A 21,982-nucleotide genomic window follows, 5' to 3' on the forward strand; every position below is an offset into this window, starting at 1 on the left:
AAAAGCAAATAGTTAACAAATGCCATGAACTTTGCGAGTAATGTTATTTCTGATTTTTCACGAGACGTTTAACAGCTTTCTTACAGCATACTCACATCTTATTAGTGTATATACACAAGTCTTTATGAAATCCTTATTTCAGGGTTTTTGTTCCCAAACCCCACAGGGTTTAGCTGAAAACTCTCCTCATCAAATTCAGCATGCTTCAGCCAAAAATATTTTTAGCAGTTCTTGTGAGATGCAACCTCATGATCTTTCTTTTTCTCCTAGAACAACAATGGTTATAAAACAAAAAATAAAGAAGACCAATGGCCCACATCTGAGGCTGAACATGCCCTTTGCCAGTGAACCAGATTTTATACGCTTAGATAAAGCTACACAGACCTCCTCTGAGGACACAATAGACGATCCGTTCCAGGAGAAGGCAAATCCATATACAGCTCCCATGTTCGTGCCAGAAAAGGAAAGATACTATGCGTGGAAAACAAGAAGCAGACAACAAGAGAGATGTCACACTGTCTGGTCAGGGTTAGAGCCTGGGAATTTCCTTCTGAAGGAAAAAAACAAAACAGGGATTACTGACAAGCACTTAGAATATCATCAGAGTATCTCCTTGAAGCCAATTACAGAAAAACGTAATGAGGTATAACAGGAAGACTATTACTTCCAAAAGTCTTCTGCTTATGCTCCAGTTCTTCATATGTCATAGCTATACTGCAGCAGTGGAAGTATATAATCTGACTTTCCCAATATAGCCATTGAAAGCTATGACTATTAATAAAATTTAACTTGAATCAAATACAGTTTTATTCTATCTCAACCCACTTTTTTTTCAAGGCTCCATCTATTTTTTGGAGTATGGCTTCTAGTATGCTCTTCAAAATCTAAGTATGGTTCTTAGCAAAGTTACACACACATATTGCCTTGAGGCACAGTTTTCAATATATTTTAGTGCATTTAATTTCATGTTGGATCACCATATCCACCATTTACACTTCATCTAGCTTTCCCCAAGCTGCTGCCCACCAGCTGTGTTGGAATTCAACCTCCATGTTTGCTAATGGGCACAATTTGTGGTCATACTGATTAGGATTATAGAAACTGATGTCTCACACAGCTGGAGAACTTTACACTGGAGAACACAGCTGCAGACATAATATCATGGTCCAGAGCTAATGGAAAGTGTGACTTGTCCAGAACTTCTTTTTGCAGAACTGGGCAAAATTTAATAAAAGCAAAAGCCAGCCCTGCCACTTGCTTAAGAATTACAAATATTTGCATGTGGTCTTCTCCATTGATAAATGAGTGGCCTACAGTGGCCTCTTCTCTGTCTTTTTCAGGAATCTCCAAAACCTGATCCAATAGCCACCATTACTGGGCAGATACTCTTGGCAGTGGCTAGCCTGCGGGACTCAGACAGGAGCAGTATTCAGGCAGCTGCAACTATGCTGAATTCTGTTTTAAAGAAAGAGAAGAACAAACTAAGAGGAAAGGTAAAACAAGTTGAGAATGTTGCAGGTCACACCTTCTGGAGACAACTGCTGGCTAGAAATTCTGAAAATATAATTTAAAACACTTAAGGAGTACCAGGATGGGGAAGGGTCTTCCAGATGTGCACTGCCAGTTTTAATGCAGAATGTAATGATATGTCCTGCCAACTTTACAACAAATATATTCAAAAATGCATTAGACAATTTAATATACTTTGAAACTAGGAAATTTGTTGAACTTATTTCTCTTGTCAACTGATATGCAAGCTCAGATTACAAGTTCAGCCAGCCCAGTTACTTGTTTACATGAGCAAGATATTGTCTCTACGATTACAGAACAGTTACTTCCTCAGATATTTTAAATGATCTTATTAAAGAAACATTGGATGGCCATTTTTTTTTCCATTTTTGCCAGTTCTGTTGAATATGTTGCTTCTGAAACACCATTCCGTGTTCAGATCTACCAAATCAGGTACTATCAGTTAGGTCCATACTATCCAGGCTTCAAAGCTCCAGGCAACCAAAACACCATAGGAAAGACTTGGACTAGTCTTTGTATATGTATATGTATATGTATATGTATATGTATATGTATATGTATATGTATATGTATATGTATATGTATATATTTACTGCCAACAAGACGTCATCTGGATTTTCGCAGCCTGGGTATGGTAGCCCTATTATCAGTATTGTTCCAAGGAAGGAACGTAGTTCCTATAACTATGCAGTTGGAAATGTCAAGATATACCAAGCCATGATAACTGGTTTCATGGTAAACTCTTGCAGATATAAAATTATCTGGAATTTAATTTTAATTTAATGTATTCAATTTAGGCACCACCCAGCACCAAACTGGCTCTAGGTGGTATACAATAAAACTGTTATGGAGATTGCAGGCAAGAAAGGAGGGGGCACCTTCCTTCCTTGCCTGCAATCTCCATAACAAAAACCAACAGAATAAAAATAGAATTCAATTATTATGAAAAATAAATAAATAAGAATTGGTGGCAGATCTGGCTGACCACTCCTATACATGATCCAGCAGGGTTAGGATCCTTAGTGCTCTTCTGCAACTCCCATGCACACCATTCCACAAACAACTGTGATTGGATGATATCACATGATTTTTGTTTTATTAATGTTTCAATTTTCTGACTACAACTTGAGATTTGTTCCCCACTGTTGTTTATTCAAGCCATATAAAACAATATTCTTCAGAGAACTAGTATAGTGACTGAAGAAGTAATGAATGACTGGCAGAAGTTGGAGTATCCAACCTCCATTATAAGGAAATTTGTACTGAAAAATGACCAAGGAGCTACCACCAGGTCCATGAATGAATGGGCATCCAGTCAAGGCCTGCTGTTAGTTAGAATAGTTCCTGGCAAATTGCTTAACCTGCCCACTAATACATAGCCACTATGTCGAAATCTTGTCAGTGACTGCATTTTTATATAGAGACTTTTGGGGGGGGCGTGATTTCCCCACATGACCTCTTGGGAAACTGACTTCAGTTCTACATCGACAAAGAATTTGAGTTTCAGTGTTCGTTCTATGTTGATTTGATGCTTAGGTTCACTTGGCAGGTCTCTTGAAATTACTCCTTGTCCTAGTACTGCTAGCTTGAATAGTAGCAAACCAATTTGCACCATTTTTCAATAGCAGCCAGCCTCTCCAGATTTTTTTTTCAGTGGTATCTACCTCCAGTAATGGCCTTCACAGGTTGCTGATTGCATTATTGCTTCTTTAAATTGAACATCACATTACAGCATGATAGCTTCTGAGAACAAAGACAGAGTGGTGTTCTGAGAAGTGTTTCATGGCTTCAGACAACCAATATACAGCTTTTCAATTAACAGGGTGCTATTTATCTTTGAAGAACTCCCAATTCATCATGATTCAGTTTTGGTCCATATTTTTTAACTTACTTTTGTGTGCTAGATTCTTCAATACCTTCATCACGGAGCCTTACACCGTTCTTTTCACTTAAGGTTCTTATAGTTCCCAGTGTAGTACCCTCTAATTCAATGCCTGCAATAACAGTAACAGTAACAATAACCTGTACTCCTTTTAATGGCTTCCCATATTTCCATTGTTATTATAGGGCTATTCATAATTTGTCTTTGATAGTCTGTAAGCCTTGGCAAATTCTGTTTTTTGAGATAATCATCAATCTTTTCCAGGGAAATATCTTGTCCTTTATACACATTTGAGTAATATTGATAACCTGTACTAAAAGTGTACTAATAGGCAAGTAGGTGCCATAATGAGTCATGAGCTATCCCACATCAGAATCCATTGCTTTCCTTCAAGTACTATTATGATTTTTGAAGAAACCTTGAAAAAGAAATGGATGAAGTGCATCCAACCTATTTCATGTTAGTTACTTAATCCCTCTCCAAGCAAAAGCAAATGAATTTTAAAAAAATTGAAAAGTGAGTTGGGAAAATTGTAGGGATGATTCACCAGAACAGGAGACACTTCGTAGGTATCAATTAGCCATCATGTTTCTTTATTTTGTTGAATTTGTCACTGGAGAAGGGTACCAGTAAGAAGGGATGGCTAGCAGTAAGAGTGTTAGTCCTGTGAGGTAGTTAGACCAGAAGCACAACCAGTAGTACTAGCACTATCTTTATTCTAAGGTTACATTAACAGAATCTTGCAAGTCTGAAAGTATTTCTTCTCTCCTTTCCTTTTACTCTCCAGAAAACTAGGGAGGGTCCCTTCTGAAATGTTTCCCATGCCATCCCTCCTTCTGTGGGCTGAGACATCTTTTACATGCCAGTTGTTCAGTCTATGACTCTCCCTCCTGTCTCCCAAGGTCATTCCCACATACCATTAGAAAGAGTGAGCTCCATGATGAGATGGATTTGATGGAGTTTTACTCAACACATTTAGTTTTATTCAATACCGTTCCAAAGATCACACCATGTTCATTCAGATCTATTACATCCTTCCTCTTGCTCTTAGGGTCACAGCACACATTTCTTCTTTGTTTCATTCATTTAATTCATTACTTAATGCTCTTTATCATTTGACCCTCTTACATTCTAAGCCACAGTCTTCTACTTGCCATGGTCACCACCAGATGAAGCCCCAGATATTGACCTCCACTGACTAACATGCTTTGATCAATCCAGGCTTTCATATAATTTGTTTCATAAAATTTGTTTCATAAATTAGAGAAGATGTAAACTAGGTCATCAGCTTTAGTCATGCCTGTGCCACATGCAGCATTCACTACTGATGGTAAGGACAGTAATAATCAATGTTGGGACATTTTTATGTATGGCACAACTACAACCACAGCCCAGTTTAATTTCAAGCATACTTGTGCTATTCATTGCAAGCTAGGATCTCTTACCTAAAGATTAGCTCAGAAGCCCAACTACAGTTGCTGTTACGTGCATCCCATTGATACACAGTGTACTGACAGTGTTGTGTACTGAAGCAGTCAGGAGGTACCCTAGTTCCTAATCAGTTCAGATAAACCTTTAACCCCAGGAATTGCTAAAATTCCTGATCCTTGTCAGGACTCAACAAGAACAGCAAAAATGTGGGCTTCATTCTTCATTATTATATTGCACAACTTACAGTAAATTTAGTGACCACTGAGGTCTTTGTAAAGAAAGGACCATTTTTCCTAAGAAGTACCCAGTCTCATCCAGATGCTTAGTACTATTTCATTAATAATTGAATGAATAAATTATGTCAAGCATTAGAAAGTCAAGGAAATACCATCCTTGACAATCCCTTTTTTCTTCTCTCCAGGTGCCAGAAATCATTGATATCATTTATTTCCACTTGAACGCTATCCATGATCCAAGTGCAAGAGAAGCAGCAATAGGAGCTGTTTGCCTGCTGGTTGAAAAACATACAGATGAGGCCATCTCAAGCCTTCTGAGACTCTCACTCTTTTGTGACAGGTTAGTCTAGTGGTTAATGTGCTGGACTAGGAGCAGGGAAATCTGAGTTCTGGTCCTGTATTAAGCACAAAGCAAGCTGGGTGACTTTCAGCCAGTCACTTGCTGACATCCCTAGAAAGAAGCAGTGGCAATCTACTTCTACAAATGTTGCCAAGAAAACTGCAAAGACTTGTCCATGTAGTCACCAGGAATAAAAACTGACTCAAAGGGACCATAAAAAAAAAGAATGGCAGACTAGTCTATTATAACAAGTATTGGAAAAATAGTTTCTTCTGTGATGTATCTGATAGAGAAAGAGATGGGTTGAGCTGGTAACAGCACCAATGACACCACCATTTTGAATACTCTGCTATATGCATTTTTATTACCAGAATACTGTAGATAAATGCACTCATTTGTCTCTTATTTATTGGGTTACTGATGATTCAGTTCAATTGTTGAACTGATAGCAGGGGATGCCAATGCGACTGTCATTCTCTCTTTAGTTTATACCAATGGACATTTGGTCAAAATACAAGGATACATCCAAATCTACCAGCCTGGGGCATGCACTTATGAACCCCTACCATCAGAAGCCAAGGCAGTAATCTGCAGAGCCTTCATATGGTCATACCGTATCTGCACTGCCCAGATAAAATACAGGATGAAATACAGGAAGCTGCCTTATGCCATAATCAGACACATCCACAATTACTGGCAATGGCTCTCCAGGGACTTTGGTAGGGAACTTTTCCATGCCTACCTAGAAATGCCAAGGACTGAATTTGGAATTCTGGGAATGCAAACAAGATTATGTCAAAACTGAACATCTTTTTTAGCTTTCCAACTGAATGAGTTGGTCATATAGATGGACTGTAAGAATTTGATCTTCTGAAGCAGCATATTCTGTCTTGGGCTATTTCCTAATTAGCAATTTAGAGCATTTTCAGTGCAGATATGGTATGACCATATGAAGGCTCTGCAGATTACTGCCTTGGCTTCTGATGGTAGGGGTTCATAAATGCATACTCCAGGCTGGTAGATTTGGATGTATCCTTGTATTTTGACCAAATGTCCATTGATATAAACTAAAGAGAGAATGACAATTGCACTGACATCCCCTGTTATCAGTTCAACAAATGAACTGAATCATCAGTAACCCAATAAATAAGAGACAAATGGGTGCATTTATCTACCTTTGCTTTGCCAATAAAACAGTAACAAAGACAAGCTTTAGGTTGGCACAACAACAGTTAGACAATGCTATAAATCATTAGTGAGAAAATGGTCATAGAACAAGAGGATTAGCAATTTCCCAAAGCAGGTTGCTGAAAACTTAAATTTGAAAATCAAATTCTAAGAAATAATCCCCTTTGATCCCCTCTGGATGAACTTGAATCTGGCTGCATGACAAAAAAATCAATTTGGTGCAGGCCACACTGGGGTGCTGGTTTCTGAGAAGTTCGTTGCTTTCAAGGTGCTGCATTATACGATTGCTTCCTGGAGACGCCCACACGCAGGTTGTTCAATGAAGATGAAACATTGACTTTATTGACACAAACAATTGTATGTTATTTGTCTCCTGCTGCATTACTCAGCTGAACTTTCATGAGCCTTCAGTGTACGCTTCAACAGCATGGAGTGTGCTTTCTTCGCCACTCCAATTATTAAAAAGATAAGGCAGATGACAATTTACAAATGGGGATATGAAAAAATGTATCAGGGAAAAAAAGGAAAAACAACAACAAAGCAAAGTGGGTGAGTGAAAGGCAGCTTCTGAGCTGGCTTGTACAATCTGGGTCTGTGCTTATATTGAAGACAACAGTGTCTCAATGTGGGTGGAAGACACTGACAAGATGCTATTTTAAAATACTTTTCTAGCCTTCATAGTCTAAAAGGCAAGTCACATAAGTACCCTTTGCAATCTTCAAAGTCCAATAGTTTTCCGGTGTGCAGTAATTGTGTGTGTGTGTGTATGTTTGTGCCTGTAATTTCATTTCAATAAGACTGTCTCTCTCCCTCTCTCTCTAACTTTATCCCAGGCTAGGTTTGAGGAAGAAATCAGCAGTGGGTTGTTTTTTATAAAAAATCTTAATTTGTTTTGTTTCCAATCTCAATTTCAGACACATTACTCAAATTTGGGAAGCTCTGGGCCAAGCTAAACAACCAGTCAGACTCCAGGTCCTTGCCAAACTCCTTGAAATCCTAAAAAGAAGACCTGGCTTCAACAGTGAATTCCTGTTTAGTTCAGACCTAAATTTCAAGGATAACGCATCCCTTCTGCCACTAGCTGTGAGTTACTTCCATAGTTACTCACTCATTAGAGAACCCAAATAATGAATGATGCATGTTTGGCAGGCAACTACCAAACTATCTAGAATTTAGGTATTGTGTTTATATATATTCTTTTTCAGGCAACAAAGGCCCTCTGCATAATATTTAAGGATAAAAGGTGCAAAGTGCCTATGAATAGCTATTATGTATCTGTGATCATTTTCCTGGTTATTCAGTTGCATTACTTGGTGAACTCCTCAGATGTTGACTACGGGCAGGACGACATCCTCAAAGCATCAAACTATATAAGGTAACTACTAGTGGGATACAAAACGGGTAAATATCCTTGTTAGATATTACGTAATAATCTTTTTTCTAGTTCTTAAAGGCAGCACCTGTAGAGTTATTGGTGCCTGTACTTCAGCGTGAGAGGAATTAAAATGTTCCCCTAGAAAAGTCCTTGACCTTGAAAGATTGATCGTAACATGTTGTGACCAATCATCAATTATGGCTGGAGGCTAAATGCATTGAGGAGAAGTAAGTTCCAGTGGATTCAGAAGCGTTTAGTCTCAAGGTTGGATCCAGACCTTAATCATACTTCTAGAGATGTGGTAACCTGGAAAGAAATTGGAAAAATTAGAAGAAGGGCAGAACAGGGTGAAAGGCTCCTCTGGATGAATTCTTTCAGAATTCTTCTTAAGCCTTCACATCTCCAGGGGTGGAATGCTTTCGTTCTGCTTCAGAAGCAAGATAAGAATGAAGAAAGATGGGAGGTAGCATCTTTCTTGAAAATTCTCCCATCTTTATTGAATACCTTCCTTCTCTTTTGATAGGGTAATAGAGCTCAGCACTTCCACAGCATTGGTTGAAGAGAGATGACATGACCTTCTAATATCAAATTAGATTTATAGCGTTTAAAATGACATTTGATTAAAGAGATATGTGGTATTTCACCATATACAAAACCTTTCCTTCCATAATTTCCAAACACCTACAATTACTGCTGAGAATCTGTTTAGATTGCAGTGGGATATATATAGCCCAACTCATCTCACAGGGTGGTTGTTGTGGGGAAAATAGGAGGCAGGATCATTATGTACACTGCCTTTAGTACAAATAAAGGCAGGGTATAAATCTAATAATAAATAAGCACACACACATATATTTAAAAACTAAAAATGTACTAAAAACCTATCTCATCTATTTACATGCTAAAGTAGCTTCAGAACAGATCAGTGTCTGTTCAAAAATTGTTGCCAATTTTCTGTGTGAGCAGAGGTGAAAAGTCATTAAATAAATGGGGAATTCTCGTATATAATTATTGGCTGCACTTAACTAATTTAATTTAATGTGATTAAATTTTACTTTTCTTTTGTCCTGGACCCATTTACTTTTCTAGTATGATCCCTGGATTACCATCAAAGTCCAAGTGGGGTCCTCAGTCCAAGAACAATGTGTATCCCTGGTATAGATAATGCTGTTTATTACGAACACAAATTTATTTATTTAATTAATTTTCTATCCTGCCTTTATTTTTCTTTTTTATGTAAATAACTCAAGGTGGCGAACATACCAAATACTCCTTCCTCCTCCTATTTTCCCCACAACAACAACCCTGTGAGGTGAGTTGGGCTGAGAGAGAGTGACTGGCCCAAGGTCACCCAGCCGGCTTTCATGCCTAAGGTGGGACTAGAACTCTCAGTCTCCTGGTTTCTAGCCCATTGCCTTGATCTTCAGGAAAAAAATAAGTTCTCATAGAGATTGAGAATGTTATTTCATTTTCATATGTCTCCAAAATTTTCAGGACTCCCCACCTCCTTATGAATAAGTTATTTTTGTGCTGCCTACCTTAGCATCTTTTTCACCCAATGCTCATGTTCATGTAAAGAATTATTTTGCAGATTTGAAAGATTCTTTAATGAATCAGGCTGATTAATTATGCAGTCCTGCAGAGGTATTTACAGGAATATCCAAGGGGACTCAAATGATGAAAGAAATGTCACACCATTGCAACACAAACTCTGCCACTTTTCTATATATGTCATGAGATATCACACGCACATATGAAGGGGATGTGCAATACTGTTTTCACCCTTTTGACAAAAGCCTTTGATCCTGGCACTTCTCTGCACATCTGGGTTCACTCATGCTGAAAACATTCGTAAGACATGCAGAGGACCCTGGGACAAGCTGTAATTGAATTGTTGGTTCCAAATGTTAATTAGTTAAACAAGTGCAGTGGGGTAGGGGTTGAATCTCTATCTGGACTATTTTGTCAGTCCTGGGGTTCCCCTCATTTGGCAGTAGCATTGCACCTCCATAGGTTATCAGTACTTTCCAATGCAGAAATAAGTTATGGATCACTTCAAAAATTGTTACCAAGGAACATGGTCTCTAAACTGAACTAGACCAACCTTCCTTGACCAGTTGTGCTAAATTAGTAACCCCATCATCCACATCTGTACACCCTTTAGTCACACTGGTTGAGAATGATAAGAGCTGTAATCTGATTGATCTGAAGCAAACCAACTGAAGAAAAGCTGAATTATGGCCATCAGGCCAGCTAACTCTGCCCATAAACATGATTCTTAGTGAGATGATGATGATAATGATGAGAGAGAGAGAGAAAGAGATGATTTTTTTCTGATCTGCAAGATACTAATCTTATTTTCACAAATCATTATTTCTGAAATATACTGACCCTCAAAACCCAAAGCATATATAATTTTATCTTTAAAAAACCCTTGTGAAACTCTTGTGAGAGACATCAGAATCCCTGGACTCCACCAGTCAAATACTTTTCTTGTCCTTAATTCAGCTGTACCATGGAAGCTTTAAAAGCCTTGGTTAAAAGGGAGAAGACATCACAGACATGTTTTACAAGTCTCACGGAAAACTGGGAACTTCTGTCTTCACCAGAGAATTACCTTGAAGGTGTTCTCCTCTTGGCCAGGTAAACAATAGAAAACCCATGGTAGAGTCATGACTATGATATGTAATGAAGTAAAGTATGTTTAATGTTGTTCTTCTAGAGCTCTTATCAAGCATCATCGTGGGCTTGATTATGCTGTATTTACCAAGGTGATACCACTTCTCCATCATGGGGATGACCAACAGAAGCTAACAGCAATGGCCTTTTTCACTGCAGTAGGTTTATTTCCTCATTCATGTAGCTGCTTGGGGCAGATGTAGCATAAGCACTTACTGTATGAGTAGATATGCAGCCCTAGCAGGAAAATGACAAAACCCTCAGCATTCAGGGGCATCTGGGGTGGGTGGGTATCTCCAAAAAGGTCCAAGATGGTGGCCACAATCATGGCAGCACACATAAAAAAGGGCAAGGCTTTACTCATGCAATGGTGACCACTGTCTTGACCCCCATGGACACTTCTGTGAGAAGGTATGACAATTCACCATTGATATGCATTTATGGGTTCTTTAATATGAATATTTGCTACATCAGTTACTGCATTCCTGCTCCAACTGGCTAAAATCTGTAGGCCTTACCACCTGTCCATTTACTCTCTTTTCTAATTTTAATCCTAGTTAAACAGGATATGGCAACATTATAAAAAATGCTATAAGGGGAAACCCCAAATTCTAAATGGAATTCCTTTTCTTAGGTCATCTCAAGGTTATACACCAATATTTCTTTTGTCCTTTGTTTCCTGTAGCCTTACATGGCCTTTTTAATTATTCAACAAATAAATGAAAAAGCAACTAACTCCTTCCCTTTTGCTGCTTTTTCTTAAGAGATCATGGATAGGTTAAAAATAGAAGTGGAAGGAAAAGGGGAAACAGAAGAAGCAGAGAAGGGTCAAGAAATCAGAATTCCATTTGGGGGTGTCCCAGATGGAGGCAAAAAAGTCATGATGGTGGTCATGACCACAGAGTCAAAGCCCCTAGGCATGTGCTTTGATTGAGCAGTGACAGCCACCATCATGACTTTCTTTACCCCCTTCCCCAACGTATGGCCCTGATTCCATCGTTATCTTTCAATAGCTAATGGGGAATTGTTGAAGTCCTCTGATTTTCCTGCCACATATTTACTGATTTATGTTGTTCAGCTTCTTTCTTCTGAGTCTGCCTATACAGTGCTACAAAAACATTATATCCTGGGCTTATTAAAGAGTTGGCAGATTGATTCAAACGCAACCTACCGCTGGCTCAGTCTTCATGGGATGGGGAATGTAATTCAGCATCTGCAAAATGTGAGTGACAGTGATGTTTTCCCCACCAATGATTGTACCTATTATGTTATTTGCATTTTTGAAGAAAACTCTAGAAATGAATGAGGCTGACATAGTGAATAGATTATTTATTTCTGAAGAAATAAAACCCACACTTTGGAACCTCCTCTTAACACTGATGCACCTGAGAATCCCTGTCTGGAACCATTCAGTCCGGCTACTGTGAACGATGCCTTAGTCACCTCTGACCCTGAATATTGTATGATCCTCTGTGAAGGGCTGCCTTGAAAAGACCGGCAACTTTAATACGTTCAGAATGTTGCAGCCAGTTTTCTTCTAGAAGGGGAATATAAGGCTCATATTATTACTCTTTTGGACCAACTGCATTGATTGAGCTATTTGTTTCCAAGGACAATTCAAGTTACTGTTTTTGATCCATTAAACACTAAGCTTCTTTGAGCCAGATCACTAGCCTCCTGCCTTAGAAGTGAGATTGAAAGTCCATTTAATGGTTGAGGCAGAGTAAATCTCATAAGTAAATAAATAAATATTCCATAAAAGCCCCTTTTCTCATCTCTTCAAGTATCAATAAGGTGGCAAATGCTTTTGCATTTTTGTAGTGACTTCTCTGGAAGTCCTTCAACAGGAATACGTGGGGCTTCTTTGCTACCTACATTTTTGAGAAGAATTACATCTTAGACTTTTGAGCTCTAGTAAGAAGTTTTACTATCTTTAGCATACACATTGCTGATCTCTTCAAGAAGAGTGGTGTATAAATTATTTGAAATAGACAAATGCAAAAAAAGAAAAGAAGAAAATGAATTTTGCTGTCCTTTCAGAGGAAAGAAATCACAGCCCTAATCCTGAGTATACTTCCAAATTTCAATGATCCTGATGAGAAGGTGACATTGACAGCTATTGAGGTCATAACCAAGGTGGTTGGGCACCACAAGAATGCCAACCATGTGCTTCTAAAGATTGCCAAACAGCTTCAGCCACTCTTGGCAGATGTAAGGTTTAGAAGATATTATTCATTCATGTGAGATAGACTTTTCAAGCTGGGAAGGGAAATAGGAAAAGGGTGGATTTGGGAAATCCTTTTAAAATATCTTCTATTTTCTGTTTCTATTATTATTGCTGAAATAGCCATAAGGTTCTGGCATAAAGCATCTCCCTTCTTCTCATTAATACATTCAGTAATTTTATGTCAGTCTTCCTTAGGAAGGCACCTAAAGAAAATACCCTAAAAAACTAGATCTTATGTTTTGCTTCCAGAGGTGATATTTACACATCTCACAGAAACTGCAGTCTTTCTTTTTGTCTTTAAACTCCAGGGGAGGAATAATATATGTTGTGCTGCAAATCAGCTGTTCCAAGACATCCTGAAGACTTCGGACATGAAAGACAAATCCTCTATGCAGGATCAGATTCTCAATAGTATTGTAACACTCATGCTAAATCTAGAAGATCCACATCTAGATGTGACAAAGGTAACCAAGTAGTACAGATTTGTACCCATTTCAAGCGATGATGATGATGATGATGATGATGATGATGATGATGATGATGGCGGCACATATGTCAGAAGTGATTTACACAAACTATGTGAATGTTGAAAAACTGATGAAAATTACATCCTCTGTGTTTTTGAGCAATGGCATCATGATGTATCTGACATCACTTTCTCTCTTGGTCCCCTCTATGAATGCCCATGACAAGGGCAGATGCAGAGGGATGTCAAAAAACTCAAGATGATAGCCACAACTGCATGATCACAGCCCACCTATTTTAACATGTGACACAAGTAAAAAAAGGGGCAGGGCTTCCATTGCACACTGACAGACACCATCGTGACTTTTTTTAACCCCCCACAGACTCCCCTGCACAACACACACCCTGAAACCTGAACATAATGAAATATAATGCTCAAAAAATTAAAGAATTTAGCTCTTTGACCTGACCATTTTTGTCAAACTTTATTTTAACAGCTGTCTTATTTGAGGGTTGGCAAAACATTTCCAGTACAGAAAATGCTTTGTTTATGGGTTTAAAATGATGTATAGCACCTTCTTTCCGGGCGCCACCATGATTTCATTTAGCTTTGCAATAATGGAGGTCAGAAACTTCCTTCTCAAAATTAAAGCTCAAAACATACTAACCATTCCTGAAAGAACTAGCAAACTATACACCATAGTGTATGCTGGACACTGTTTCTCTTGACTATCCGAACAGACATGTTGCTTGTAAATGTCTTGCTATAGGAAGTTATCGCCTTTATTCCCTGTTATTTTTCAAATCATCATCTGTTCTCTCTGAAGAACGTTCTTGCTTTCTCTTGATTTGCAGAGTCGCACAGACAGCTTACAGCTGTGCAAAGCCTTCTTGGGATGGACGGCAAATGACAACCAGAACTCTTGGAACGTGGTTTGCAGGCATCTGGTACGGCCGTTTAAGCCTGTTGGGCTCTTTTTGGTGCTATGCCGATTTTTGTGGATTCCAAATCATTGAGCAAACTTGGGGAGGAAGTGAGAGGGAAAAAGGCTTCCTTTGTTTGTGCATGCTTCCTAGTGAACAATCTTTGAGCCATTTACTCTACGACCACTTCCCTGACCCATCAGATGAGTTAAGTAAGCCCCAGGCCATGTCTCAAACCTACCTGGAGGACCTGAATTGGGAAAAGCTGCTGTAGGAACTGGAGGACTGAGGTTCTCCACCTCTCCAGATCCAAAGAAACCTTGAAGTTAATCATCTATTCAAGTCACAGCCAGAATGTCTGCCAGCTTGTCACTAATTTTGTTGTAATATTTGTAAGTTCAAAAACCCTCACATCCCTATACAGAGCAGATCAACCAGGGCAAAATTATTTTAAATTTGTATCCACTGAAGTTCATGGTAAAGGTAAAAGGACGAGGTCACCGTTTTTGTTGAAATATTACTACACAACTGGGTAGCTTTAACAAAAAAAAACTATTTAAAACATATATGAAGAAATTCACAGCTATCATTTTTCCTTTCCTTGTTATCAGGAGGAAAGATTTCGCTGTGAACAACCCAGGCAATAATTCCCATGCCAGCCCTGCCCATTATAAAGAGCATATTATTAAGTATGCTCTGTATAGTATAATAGTATGAGTAATATTGTTCGTATTATTCATTATACAGAGCATATATTATTGAAGCATATTGGTTTTCTCCACCTATCCAATAGCTCTTCCCCACCTTTGACATCCCTGGCAAGTTGGGCAAGGAAATCACATTATTAGAATATTTCCTAGGCAAGGAAAATCCAACATATATAATCTAAGGCTGATCAGTTGCTAGGTTTTTGTCCATATACACTGAATTTACAGTGTGTAATAGAATGTATTCACATGAGGTGTCTTCACATAGATTGCGAGATACATTTCAAAGGACTCTGTTATAGGCATTAGGTGAAACATGCAATGAGAGTATCATTCTAATACAGCTTTCTCCAATCTGGTGCCCTTCAGACATATTGGGAATGCTAAAATTCTAAGAGCTGTAGTCCCAAACTATCTTGATGGTACTAAGTTGGGGAGGAATGGTTTAACTCAATGGGGATTTCAACTGCATTTTTGCCATATCTGGTAGAATACATTGAGGAGGGCTGTTTAACATGGATCAAAATTATTTTCTAGGTTAAAGAGCATCCAGGAAAACTGAGGGGTTTCTTGGACCAAGCACAGGAATATACTCAGAGCCCACAAAACTCTTCGAGGATTGCAGCCACCACGTTCATAGGTATATCAATAAAATCATTTCTATTTCCTCTTTCCCATTCCTGATCTGCCACAGGTCCCAAGGCTACTTACTCATGGTCAGGAGAGTTCATCTATTTCTTCTGTTGATTCACAAGTCATATAATCAAAATTGCCTGCATTCATGAACAGCCAAATAAAACTTTATAACAGTAAGATCTAGATGTTCCTGGAGTTCATAGATTTCCACCAGATCAGCTGTTTTCAGATGGTGTTCTGAACAGCCATTAAATCTTCAGAAGATTACCAGGATCCCTTACACAGCTAATTTCCAAGGCCTAACAAGATTTTCAAAGACCCAGTTTAATTCACATACCCAGCATTGAAATGCATGGTACAAGAAAGTACTGCACTGGAGAAATTCTAGAGTAGCAACACGGTATCCTCCAAATAAGTTGGAACTGTAACTCCCGAAGTCCCCGTTCAGCATGTCCAAGTAGAGCCCTGACTCTCCCCAAGCATATCATGTCTATAATGCAGCTCCCATCCCAAATTAGCAGTGATGACACCTATATTATGGAACCCCTTCCGTGGATGCTTGTCAGGTCTCCTTGGTTAAGCACATAATAATGACTGTAAGGAGCTTCAGGCTGGCAGTCACCTAGTGTCTGGCATGTATGCAGCATGTGTGTTATTTTGCTGTTTTTATTTCCTTTATTAATTGTTTCTTGGAGTCACCTTTAGGCTTTGGATGAGCTGTAGTGTGGAACGTCATCATCACTGATTATCTGCAATATAGCTCATTGCCATTTGTCTGTCTGTCCTGTCTGTCAGTCTATCCATCCATTTGCCTACACTACAGAGCTGGAATTTCCTGACAATCTCACATCCAAACGCATGCTGTATCTTGTCCTACTTAGGTTTTCAGGATCAGCCAAAGTTGGATATGTGTTGCCAACTTGCTGAGTGTCAAAAATAATATAATAAAAGCAATAAATACATTTGTCAGTGCAGTTGACAGAAAGCAACCAAATTATTGCAGAACTTGATAAGAAACATAAATAGTAAGCCTCCCCTCCGGGAAGCATGAGGAAATGTAAATTATGGAGGTGTATCTTTTGATGTACATTTAACACAACATATCTCTAGATTCTATTTTCCAGCAAATGGAATCCAGTCATTTGCAAAAATCGGAAGTAGACTTCTTGAGGAAAGGTAAATATATTAGTATCTGTTTATGATAAATTGTCGGGATTTTCTTCTGTTGCTACTGAACTTATCTTCCCATTGCCAGCCATACTGAGAAAACACAACAATAGGCATACAAAGAGGATTCTAACGAATGAATGTTTTCAATAGTAGTAAGACATTACCTGTTCAAGGGTATACATTCCCTTACAGATCAAGCAGTTGCTTTCCTAATGTTGCTTTAAGAAATTATTTAAAAGCAGTTGCATGCTTAATATGCCTTTCCATTTTCCTCTTCTCCACCCTGCCCCTGCCCAACATTCCTCTGCAGAAGCCTTTGGCCTTGTTGAACCTGCCACAAATCCTCTCTCTTCTCTAGTCCAGGGATGATTGACTGGGGACCTTGAATGGCCCTCTTAATATCCCTTATCACCGACCAAAGTGGTTGGGACCCTGCCTGGCCAAGGCAGTAATTCCCAAACCGCCAGACAGAATGCTTCCTTACAAATCCAACCCCATCCAAACAACTGGGCTAACTCATCAGAAGCCACTTGGCTCACCCAGTTTTTCCCAGGTCCCCTTGTTAAACAGCCCTTGCTCTTCGTTTTAGCTTTGAACTCTTTTCCATCCGAAAGACGAAATTCTGTCCCGGTTGTTTTGGAACCAGAGAAAGTCCACAGGTATTGCCCAGATCTGTTCCGATGTTCCCGCTATTTCCCAAGGTATGCTATTTTTCCATCTGGAGTGTAGTTGTGAAGGAGGAATAAGGGCAACTTTTGTAATAGGCAGATGGAATGTTTCTAACAGCAGGGTTTGCTCTTCTGGCTAAGTCATAATATGTCTGGTTTGGTTTGGGATGATTGTGTTGCACCCAAATACACAAATACAGATTTGTGAACCATAATTAACAGCTTCACTAAATGGGCAAATCCAGGCAATTGTGGCTTATTTAACAAACTATCATTAACCAAATCCTTTCTTAACCTAACTTGCTGCTTGTTATGCCATCCAAAATTAGTTAGCTGACTGGGCTTAAGAAATAAAGCCAGCCACAGTTTCCCCCCTACTTTATCTGTGAATGCAGCAGGCTTATAAGTCATAGCCATTCCCCAACATGTGGTCCAACCCTGAATATACAGGTATTTCTGCAGCAGGCAATCTCTGTTCTTAGAAAATCTGTATGCGACCCCAGTCTAAAGACCCTGGGGGTCCCACAATTACATCACCCAGGTCCACTATCAGTAAAACAGTTCACAGCAAGCAATAAAATCTCTCAATTAAAAACTGGCAGGAGGAAAAACATCCCATATGTAACACCTCCTACTCTCCATAAGCAGGGCCTTAGCCAGCTTCCAAAAAATTAGGAAGAAGTGGGCCAACCTAATTTCAGGGAGCAGTTTGTTCCACAGGACTGGGACAACTACTAAGTGGCCTGTTTCCAAACTGCCACCCCTCCCACTGCATGCTGGGGGATCTTCATTTCCCATGGACAGGATGGACAGGTTCCACGCGGAGATGTCCTGCAGGTAAAAAGGACCTAAGCCACATGGCTGCCTTGAGGCTGACTGGCAGCCAGTACAGCTCCCTGAGTATAATCATGCTATCAAGAGCCAGCCAGCTGTGTTTTGTACCAGTGGGCCTTCTGAGTCTTCAAGGGGAGCCCCATGTAGACTCAATTACAGTAGTCCAGATGCACGATGATAAGGGAATGAGTAACTGTTGCACTGTAGATAGTTAATCACTACTCAGGTTCTCACTTTGTTCCCTTTTCTTGCCAATTGTGTGTTTTTCAGATCCTGTATTTGATGTCTGAAACTGAAGCTAGTATTCATCTGAATAAAGATCACTGTATGAAATGGCATGGAGGAAAGTTATTCTGGATCCCCCATGAAATGGCATGGAGGAAAGTTATTCTGGATTGGTAGGATTAGCACTGATCCCTGCAGCTACTTTGCCATGTTTTCCTCCTGACCCACCACCGGGAGGAAATCACATCAATATAAATCATACTGCCTCCACAGCAGGCCCTTCCCATGCATCCGAATGGGCCCCTGCCCTGCTGTCTGTACAGCTCCCTCATGTGATGCCAACAAGGCAGTTGCTGGCAAATCTCCCTAACTAAAATTCAGATGTCACCAACCACAGGAAAAGCCCCCACTGATTGGGGTTCAGAATGCGTGCCAGAACGGTCAGATATTCTAGGCACTCAGTCCAATCATGTTCTCCTTTTTTCCAAAACAGCCCGCCCGTTGACCTACTTAATCATCACAAGATGGCAGCTAAGAGTTCATATCTCTTAACTGCATGCAGTGGACACCAATTTGTGCAGCCCAGTTGTAGCTGCTGCATAAATGCCCTTGGAGTTCAAGAAAGAGATTTTGGTGGGTGTGTGGGAAAGGGAGGTGTTTCTTGGATATATTCCATAATTCCTTGTCCATTATTATTTGCCTGTTGATTGTCAATCTATCAGCCATTAGATGGCAGCAAAGAACTGGAGGGTGGTCTCTCATGTCTGCCATCTACTGGTCATCCCCATTTGTTCAGGTGAGATGCAGCTGCTAAATGATTGTTTCTCAAGAGCTGGAGTTTGATACTTGTGTTAAATCACAACTTACAGTATATACAGCTCTGATTTGAGGATAGGGAGGGAAAAATTAAGGTGGTATGTGGGAACCATATCTGTACCAGGACACATTCTATGATGAAGTGAATTATTATTATTATTATTATTATTATTATTATTATTATTATTATTATTATTATTATTATTTTAATTCCATAAGAAGAGAAACTGAGAAGTCAGGGCTTCACTGACAGAAGTGACCTCTGGGAAGTAAATTCTCTGCCACATAGACTACAGACACCCAACAGAAGAGCCCTTTCAATTGCACTTTCAGTTAAATGCACCTCAGCTTCCTCCTCCATGCACCATCTGGATGAGTCATCTTCCAACTTCTCAGGGAAAATGCTAGTTTCATGCCAGAAACTGGCTGCCTGTAAGACTGAAGCTCTATTGTGAGGACACAGCCTTAGCAAACAGTAAATGGGGCACCTTTACACTCAGCTCCTAGGCACTTCCCTGCCAGCCCCGCCTCTGAATTAGAGAAGAATCTGGTTTGGAGGATAGAGCTGAACTGCACTGAGATAGTGGTGAAGGTCAAGAAGGCAAGCTTCACACAATATGCTAAGTCAGTGTTCCCCATCCCTGGATGCTCTCCAGACACGATTTCCATTCCTTGAATTCCCCATCCAGCCTAACCATGCTAATAACTCTGGAAGTTCAAGTCCACACATCTGTAGGAAGCCAAGGTTACAGAAGGCTACATTAAGAATGTGATATGTTTGAATTTCACTTACTGTAGCTTGCAAATCCAGCCAACCATGGCTCATTCAATAAGCTGTGGTTAAACAAACTAGGGCATTGTCAAACAAAGCTATTCTTTAGCATTCTCTGATTTGAAAACCAGGCTACCTTCTAAATAACAGTCAAAACTCTCCTTAAGACCACAGTGCTTCAACATTTTCTTCTAACAGCTGGCTAGCAGCATATAACTATCAGCATTCAGCAACTTGTTTACACACTCAGTCTGAGAATATAAAGCAGGTCATCCAGTTGATTTGTATGGCAGGAGAAGGAAACGGACTGAACAAAATGTGACAGATTCCAGAATAAGAAGAAAGAGGAAGGGAGGAATGAGAGTGTGCAGCTGGCTTTACACACTCAAGGAAAGGTCTCTTATTCATAAATAAGCAAAGCTTACGTATGAAATGATTGTAATGAAGACCTGACATTTTAAATGATGACCCAGTTCAGGAAGCTATACTTTTGAGTGGAAGGGTAGCAGTGGTAATGATGTGGTGTGAAATGGAAGAGTTTAACTTTTTCTGATGATTTTTCTCATTAAAATGGCACTCTACCGGCTATCTTCTCGACGGAGCAGGATCAAAGCTTCCCTAGAAATCTGTGTGATGGGGTATGGTGGAGATCCTGCTTGAAACCATGATTGTCAAGGCAGTTAACCACACCTACCCTATCACTGGTTTGCTCCAACTCCCAGCCTCCAAAACTTATTCCCATGTTTAAAAATGGAAGGTAATTCTGAAGTTTGAGTGCAATTTGTAGGTTTCTGGCTAGTTCTTTTTTCTGAAGAAAGAGCAGGAACAGTTTGTTCTCTATTATCCTGCCTGAACAATGTCTATAGGTTGTGGCATGAGTAAATACCACAGGATGGAGTAAGTAAAAACCCAGCTTGGAAACTCAAGAAGCAATGAGGGATTTATGGGCTAGAAGGAAAACAGTCAACAGTACATTTATCTGTGAAATAGAAAGGACGCTGCTGGTGCCATTCACTTGACATCTGTTCTCCAGATCAATTCAAATGACTGAGTCTTGCAATAATTACTAGGCCTGACCTTTTCAGATAAAAAGTTACTCGCATATTCACTTGGCTTGTGCACTGATTTGTTAGCTACGCTGGGTGCACAAGGCAGAACAGAAAGTTTGCACTGCTGTTTCTAATACTGCCTGATGAGCTTTTCATTTTCTTCATAAATCCACAGTAGCAGGCACTAGTAAGTTGCTTTGCAGACAATATTGTTCACAGAGCTTTGACCTCAGAATGAGCTTCCTATAATAACGACATGCCAGTGTACTCCACTGATAGGAATATATGTTTACAAAAGACATTCAGGACAAAGGCTGCCAGCCATTTCTCAAGAATACAACGGCAGGTAGTTGTTTCAGTTCTTTGACTTGGTCTCAAGGAAATAGAAATTTTGTCTGCCTTGTTTTGGAGTATATTCTGAAAAATCTGCAATTACTCGCAGAAATAACATGGTGGTAGAGAAAGAGAAAGAGAAAAAAATGTGGGTATATATCTTTATTTTGTTTCCTTGTATCTGTAACCTAATTTTCTACATTCAAGAGTACAAAAGAAATGAATAGAATACAGCTATATAACACTATTAAAATATAGTATCAAGATGTATGTGATTTGCAAAAGCTCCTTAGGACCTCAGGCAAACAAGTCTTTTCTTCTTCCAGAGATCTTTGAATGGAGCTGAACCTGAGTCTTTCTGACACAATGAAGTTTGTGGAAGGAAAAAGGCTTTTTGTGGTATCAGCCCCATTCACCGAAACAATAAAAGAAGGGGGATGAGGTCATTATCCCAAAGCGTATTTCCTCCAAAGATAACTTAAGAGAATCAGGCCA

The 21,982-nt window shown here is 39.5% G+C and overlaps 1 protein-coding gene across 1 annotated transcript; it reads left to right on the forward strand.

Moving 5' to 3' along the window:
• Positions 1-277: 277 nt before the first annotated feature.
• LOC134498312 (maestro heat-like repeat-containing protein family member 6) lies at positions 278-17,519 on the forward strand. The gene is made up of 14 exons (XM_063304388.1): positions 278-643; positions 1,341-1,493; positions 5,265-5,419; positions 7,522-7,690; positions 7,813-7,982; positions 10,491-10,625; positions 10,705-10,819; positions 11,740-11,883; positions 12,702-12,872; positions 13,197-13,352; positions 14,209-14,301; positions 15,522-15,624; positions 16,731-16,796; positions 17,380-17,519. Exons 1-14 carry the CDS (start codon positions 278-280, stop codon positions 17,517-17,519), a joined length of 2,136 nt encoding a protein of 711 aa, XP_063160458.1.
• Positions 17,520-21,982: the final 4,463 nt, after the last annotated feature.

This window comes from Candoia aspera, chromosome 5, assembly GCF_035149785.1.
Source record: "Candoia aspera isolate rCanAsp1 chromosome 5, rCanAsp1.hap2, whole genome shotgun sequence".
NCBI classification, from domain to species: Eukaryota; Metazoa; Chordata; class Lepidosauria; order Squamata; family Boidae; genus Candoia; species Candoia aspera.

Coding starts and splice junctions, on each gene's coding strand:
- LOC134498312 (XM_063304388.1), top strand. CDS start 278: ATGGTTATAAAACAAAAAATAAAGAAGACCAATGGCCCACATCTGAGG. Junction 14,302..15,521: donor ACGTGGTTTGCAGGCATCTG/GTACGGCCGTTT, acceptor ATTATTTTCTAG/GTTAAAGAGCATCCAGGAAA. Junction 15,625..16,730: donor TGCAGCCACCACGTTCATAG/GTATATCAATAA, acceptor ACATATCTCTAG/ATTCTATTTTCCAGCAAATG.